This window comes from Phaseolus vulgaris, chromosome 1, assembly GCF_000499845.2.
Source record: "Phaseolus vulgaris cultivar G19833 chromosome 1, P. vulgaris v2.0, whole genome shotgun sequence".
In the NCBI taxonomy this organism is placed as follows: domain Eukaryota; kingdom Viridiplantae; phylum Streptophyta; class Magnoliopsida; order Fabales; family Fabaceae; genus Phaseolus; species Phaseolus vulgaris.
The window spans coordinates 4,676,733-4,684,063 of NC_023759.2; the positions used below are offsets into that span (position 1 = coordinate 4,676,733).

A 7,331-nucleotide genomic window follows, 5' to 3' on the forward strand; every position below is an offset into this window, starting at 1 on the left:
TTTTGTTATGGGTATGTCTAGTTGTTGGTAATCAAAACAATCATTTTATTTCTTTAAATGCAGTTTATTTCACCTAATTACTTTATTTTTTATTTCAATGTATTTAATCTTGATTTTTTTCCACTTTAAACAATACAAATCACAACATAATTAAAAAAAAGTAATGAACTTCACAAATAATATACTTTAAAAAAACCCAAACCTTAAAGTTTGACTTTCATAAAACTCACAACCTTCCCTAAAATGTAAAAAGTCAATAATTAAAACAACCAACCAACTCTCCTATTTTTTATTTCTTAACAATATGAAATTTTATTAAAAAAGAATACTTTAAATAAAATTGTACGTGGTTTGTACAACTTTAGTGTAAAATAATATAAATGAAGTCATGTATGAGTGACACGACTTCAATTATATTATTTGACAATAAAGTCACGCAGAACTCGAACAACTTCATTTAAATATTAGTTTATAATTTAATTAAAGTTGTTAGAATGTCATACAACTTCTTTATTGCGAATTTGACAAAATCATATTCATGAAATATGCTTCTCTTAGAATAATCTACTTCAACCGATATGTTATTAGACACAATCTTACCTAACATATAAATCACATTCCAAAAGGTTGTACAATTAAAGGGTGGACAATTAGCTAATTGTGCAAACAATGCACAACTTCACTATTTTAATAATAATAAAATTTCTATCAAAAACCATGACATCCAAACAAAAATTACACGTGCAAAAACCCCATAATTTATTCAAGATTCATATCCTACTTGTACAAGATTACCCTCACCCTATAGAGACACAAGCCACATAAAACAAAAATTACTAATGTGCAGTAAATCTCTCAAACACAATCTATACTCTAAGGTTAATATGAAACGTGGAAGATTGGAGAAAGAAATTTCTAACTCTAAATTATGTTCCAAATAAGTAAATATATGGGTTCTTTCTGATGAACTGTTGGCGCCAGTTTTACTTTTTGTCACTGTCTACCGAGGTGAAAGGGAGCTGAAAACACCTTTATATGGTGTGACTAGCTGCCACTATTTGGAGTAACTTAATAGTTTCCTAATCACCTCACCCCATAGTGTAAGAAGCTGCTGGCAAGTTGATTACTGTAGTCTTAATCTTTGTCATCATGTTAATACTGTTGGTGATTCCTTGAGAACCAATTCCACTATCCTTCAGTCCCTGCCATAAATCATATTTGCTTGTTTAGACAGAAAAACATTAAATAAAATGAGATAATGAAGTAATCAAATCTTATTCAGAATGTCTGTGATAGGCCATTGAACCCCAAACAAATAGTTACTGTTTTACACCAGCAAATAGGCCAAGGTGAAAGGTTTGTTTGGCCCTAATGGTATATCAATGTGTATCAAAATGTTTTGCACTTAAGGTATATATAAATCTTTTTGCATGTTATTGTCAGGGTATATAAATTTAAGTCATCAATTCATGAGGGTGTGTGTGGAAATAAAGGAGGAAGTTTTTCTTTCTTTTTTATTGGTAGAAACCTTTGAATTTGTTTCCTGAATAAAGGAATTCTGCAACTAGTATTACAACCTACACAAATTTTATGGCAACTTGGCAAATGTAGAACAATATTTCACCTGAAAAGGAAAGTGATCAGGTCCACGTGACGGTGCTGAGTTAATTTGAACTGTTCCTGTCTCCATTGCATCACTTATCAGCATTGCTTTGTTAATGTCTCTTGTGAAGACACATCCCTGCATTATACATAGGATTAAATTAAAAAAACAAGAAAACTTTTCTGCCTTGGAATAGATAAAATGGCATCTTGATTTTTTACTGAGACCCCACTCAAGATTATGCTCTGTCACTCATGTGATCATGAATATGATGAAAACAAATTTAGAGAAACATAAAATGAAACCATTGTTTAAATGATTTTGACATTTGAATGTATGCATTCATATTGATGAACTGTACTATACCTGAAGGCCAAAATTGCTGGCATTACAGTGGTTGATTCCCTCATCAACAGATTTTATTCTGATAACTGGCAACACTGGTCCAAATGGCTCCTCCCATGCTATCCTCATATCAGGACGAACATTATCCAACAGCAATGGCCAAATGAGATTTCCTTCCCTTTTGTATTCCTGGCAGAATGTTGCTCCTTTCTCCTTAGCATCCTTTACCAATCCTTCAATGAAGTTAGCAGAGGATTCTGTGACAACTGGTGTTATATCACTGTCCTTCTCAGGTGGTCCAACAGTTAACTTGGCAACTTTATCATTGATTTTCTTAACAAGAGTGTTGGCAACCGATTCTATGACCAAAACAACCTTTACAGCTGTGCATCTTTGACCACTGCCATAGAATTTTTCACAGCATTTGTATTGATTTAGGAGTATTGTTGTCAAGGGAATCAATGCAACCACAGTGAGAAAATTGTATTGCATAAATGAATCATTCACATACTGAAGTTTTAAACTTAGGAATATGTGAAAGTTCCACATTAATCATGAAATTCTTCAAAGATGTCTTTGGTGGATTTTGTTGCATGAACTGTTTCCTTCTTTACATTGTTCCATAAAATAAATTAAGTGAATGATTTACCTTTTGGAGGGAAGAGAAACAAATAAAAAAGACAAGATCACATGTCTCCTTCCCATGTCTTTATTTATTTTATCCTTCTAATTAATACTTTTTCTCTTTCTCAAATATACTCTTTCTTAATACTGCATCCATTTTCAAATAAACAAAATTCACAATAAAGAGATAGATTATATTTGCTTTAAATTTTGCTACTTTTCTAATATTTTTATTAAATATATGAGAACAGAAGTATCACACTCTTGGTGGTGCAGGTATAAAGGATAAAGGTATTAAATAGAGATATTTTAGTCAAAATATAATAACATTTTACTTCTATTAAATATTTCTTTATCTACGAATGTTAACCTTAAAAATCTAAACATATGGAAAGGAGGTAATACAAATTTCCATTGGCAAATCCAGGTCCATATGTTAAAGGACAAATGAAGAAAAATTGGAAGTTTCTCCTGTAACAAATTTTGAAGTCTATTGTTACCTGTAGGAGAAGCCTCCTTTCACCATGTTAGCAGCTGCCAAATCCAAGTCAGCATCTTCAAGAACAATGCATGCATCTTTTCCACCCAGCTCCATTTGAAGAGGAATCATGCCAGCCTTCTTTGATATTGCTATTCCAGTGTCTCCACCAGTAAAACTGAGAATTAATGTGAATTATTAGGTGGGGAAGCTCCCAGTTAAAATGCAATGACGAAACACCTCTCAACTAACCAAAAAACTACCACTCACTATTTTATCTTCATAATTTGGTACAACATAACTCGAGTTTTTCATGTTATTATCTGTTTTTGCAGCTACATGCCAGCATACAAAAGATGAGACATGATGTATTTATCTACCTTGAACATCTTGTTGGAAGTTGGAGCTACATTTGCAAATTAGGAATCACATGAATTATTACATACAAAACAATAACCATTGTAGTGTAGTGAAGGACAACAATTACAATATGGTAAAAGAAGTGCATATTACCTTATGCAGTTCACCCCCGAATGCATTGTAAGAAAGTCACCAATCTCAGAACCCTTTCCTGTGACACAGCTAATAAGATCTTTGGGGAAACCAGCCAAATGAAAGCAATGCACCATATGTAGTGCAGCGACAGCACCCTGTAAGGATTAAGAGCTAAGCAAGTTCTGTGACTCATAAAACATTCAAAATATTGGAAACCCTTTGAGATTTTATCTGAATTAAATAATAGTAACACTAACTACTAATAACTAATAAGTGTATGCTCTATAAATAGTTGCATACCTGAGTGGGGGGTTTAAGCACAATGGAGTTTCCAGCAATAAGCGCTGGAGCAATCTTTGAAACAGCCAGATTAACAGGATAGTTAAAAGGTGGAATGGCTAAAACAACTCCAAGTGGAATCTGCACATAGAAATATCACAAAATAATGCATCATTTACAGTGACAAGCACAAACATAGAGACCAGGATATTGTTGAGATCTCACTTGGGTTTATAAGGTTTGGATAATCCTCAGCTCATGAACCAGAGATATGTTCAATATAGTTCTTATGGGTTTTGTAAAAAGTTTATAAGTCTAATTTAAGATGGTATTAAAGTTTATCTCATCACCTCTAACTGTACAGTGAAATGTGATTCATTACTTCTAGGTGAAAAAATAGTAAGATTTTATGTGAGAGAAAAAGTAACCATAGTTAATGGTTGGTCTTAGAGCCACCATCTCTCAAAGTGAAAGGTCAAAATACCTTGGAAGAAAGACAGCATTTGGTTCTATCATTGCCTGGAAAACTATCAGAGACCAGAAGTTTTCCTTCCCCAAGAATTCTCACTCCTTCCTCAGCACAATATGAGATTAAATCCCCTGATCTGACCACCTACGTAAAAACAAAGCATTTAAAAGGAAAGTGAAAGCCAAAACCAAAAGGGACGAATCTCATAAACGTTCTACATAAACCTCTATATTCCAATCAAAATTCCTAAGTGTTACGTGCATAATATTTGAATGCTAAAAGTTAAAATACGAAAGAGAAAAGGAGGGGGAGAAAAAGGTCTTGAATTTGATAAACATTACACTAGGCGAATGAATTTTTCAAATTGAACTTGTACTTACTTCACTGACAGCATCCTTAGCTGGCTTTGCAATCTCCTTAACAAGACACTCAGCAATAGGTGCTTTGTGTTCCTTCAGTATTGCTGCAGCCTTGTGAAGCAACTCTGCTCTTTTCCACAGTGGAGTCTTGGCCCATGATTTTTGAGCTGTTTTTGCTGATTCCATGACCCTATTAACCTCTTCCTGGGTACAAGCTGTTTGAGATTCAGTTAAAGAGAATCAATATCCCAAATTTACCACTTACAACGCCTAAAAACAAAACTGAAAAAAGACACAACCATCATGCTATATTAATCACGAATTCCAACAACAATAACATGAAAAACTAAATGATCATATAGGTGTATTGTTAATTCTCCTCCAATCCAAGTACTGGGTCAGAAACCAACAACTCAATTGGTATAGACATGGTTTTGATATTGTGGTAGCAATACCTTGGACCTTGAACTGGGTCTTCCTAGTGGAGGGATTGATGATGGGAACGGATTTCCCAGAAGAGGACTTGTTCCAGTGTCCTTGTGCATAGTACTTGAAGACATCACCATCTATGATCTCTCCAAAGGTACCAGTACCAGCCATCTTGAACAATTGATTCTATATGACTTAGATTTCAACTTTGGGTTGCATATGTATATATTTATATTGATATTGATGTTGTGGTTGGAACTGGGGTGAATTGAGACAGAGTCAAGGAACAGCTACAAATCCAGCTACAAATGCTGCTAACATTTTGTGCCAAGTCTAGTTTAGTCCTTGACCGATCAGTGTGCTTTTCATGCAGTTTTTAAAATGAAAATTTTGAATCATTGTTAGATTACTAATTTTGTACATTAAATATAGGACATGCTACTATTGTGGATGATGATGATCATATTCATAGATATCACTACAAGAACTCGTGTTCAAGGTGTCAGGTGCTATACACAAACTATAATTCTTTATTTAGTGTTTTTAATTATAATTGAAATTTAAATATCTAAATACTTTTCTGAATATTGTTAGCTATAAATAGGGAATATTAAGTTAAAATTCCATTAAATATTATATAATAATACTTTGAGTAAATTATTGCATAAACTCTTTTTTTTAATTTAGAATTACTTTCCTTGCAGAACAACCTGCTGTAACTTTTTTAAAAAAAAATAATTAGAGAGTGTCAGTGCAATGATTTTGTAACAAGGGTTAGTATTTTGATAGAATAAAAGTATGGAGTTCTTTTCAATCTCATGACACCTGTAAGATATACCAACATAATTTACTTTAATAGTCTTTATCTAATAAACTAGTATTTTTCATATCTCACATAACCAAAATATATCTTAAGGAAAATTTGCTTAGCCAAATAAACTGAGTGAATAAAATTATTAATATGTAACAAAAAGTTAAGCTAGCAAAAAACATGAAAATCCAAGACTTTACCTACCAAAATAAGAGCAATCAAAGAATAAATGGTGCTTAGTCTCCTCAGCTGCATTACATAGATTGCACATACAACAAGAATTAGCACCTAAAAACAAAAGTCATAGTTGAAAGAACATTAGAAGAATAAATCAACTTACCCAAGAGAGCTTTGTAACTATTTCAACTGTTTGGAGTATTTGGAATATGAAAAACAATAAGTTTTAACAATGAAGTCCAGGTTTTTGTGCTACAAAGAAAATGTATGTGAAACATGTATGGATCAAACAAACTGGTCTTTTACAAATGACTTTGAAGAGGAGGTGGGAACAAGAACTTTTTTTGAGTTATAGTTAGCTGATGCATTTATGTTTTTATATTGGGTAATAACCAAAAACAGCTAGGGACTTTATATATCTATATAGACTCTTTGTTGGTTTTTTTTCATGAGTTTGGGTTTTTTCAATTTGAGGTTTTTTTTTTTATATGTAAGGCCTGTGTTGGACTTATATGTTATAATAGTCATAAAAGAAGATATATTCATAAAAAAACTGAAAATACATCAATTATGTTTTTCTAAACATCAACAATCTTTGCACTCAAACTCAATCCACCATGAGGATGAAATATACAAAATTTGAAGATTTCATTAAAAAAAATCATTAAATAATAATTAATTTTGGAGACAAAAAATAATTAATTACTATACTGATTAAGTTAGACACTATTTTATAAACTAAAAAAATTTGGTATATAAAGTAGTTTTTATTAGTAATATATATAAATTTGTTAGAATCTAAAGTAATTAGTAAAAAATGTTACATACTAATTTAAAAATTATTTTATAAATTTTTATCAATAATAAAAACTATTTTAGATACAATACTGTTAGAGATCCCACATTGACTAGAGATTAGAACCTTTCATAATATATAAGTGAGTGTAAACCTTATCTCATTGAGTTGGTTTTATGGAGTTGAGTTAACATGATACTTTGAACATGGAATATATTATAATCCACATGAATATGTTAACATGGAAGTTCAGAGACTAAAATCAATTTTAAATTTATTTTTTATATAAAATAATTTTTTTATATAAAGTATATAAATTTGTATATATATTTTAAATCTCCTTTTTATATTTTTGTTTCATTTTATTTGAAAAATCATTTTTTATTCCACAATTTTGTATTTTCTCTCTCTCTCTCAAATATCCATCTTTCTTATTTCACACTTGATTTTAAAATTTATGCAATTA

At 31.4% G+C, this 7,331-nt stretch overlaps 1 protein-coding gene across 1 annotated transcript; it reads right to left on the bottom strand.

Annotated features, from left to right (window-relative positions):
• Positions 1–735: 735 nt before the first annotated feature.
• On the bottom strand, positions 736–5,481 carry LOC137816739 (NADP-dependent glyceraldehyde-3-phosphate dehydrogenase-like). The gene is made up of 9 exons (XM_068620014.1): positions 5,108–5,481; positions 4,674–4,867; positions 4,309–4,437; positions 3,846–3,965; positions 3,564–3,700; positions 3,073–3,228; positions 1,970–2,348; positions 1,625–1,741; positions 736–1,202 (listed from the first exon to the last, which is right to left on the bottom strand). The coding sequence occupies exons 1-9, from the start codon at positions 5,250–5,252 to the stop codon at positions 1,089–1,091; spliced, it is 1,491 nt and encodes a 496-aa protein (XP_068476115.1). The 5' UTR covers positions 5,253–5,481; the 3' UTR covers positions 736–1,088.
• Positions 5,482–7,331: the final 1,850 nt, after the last annotated feature.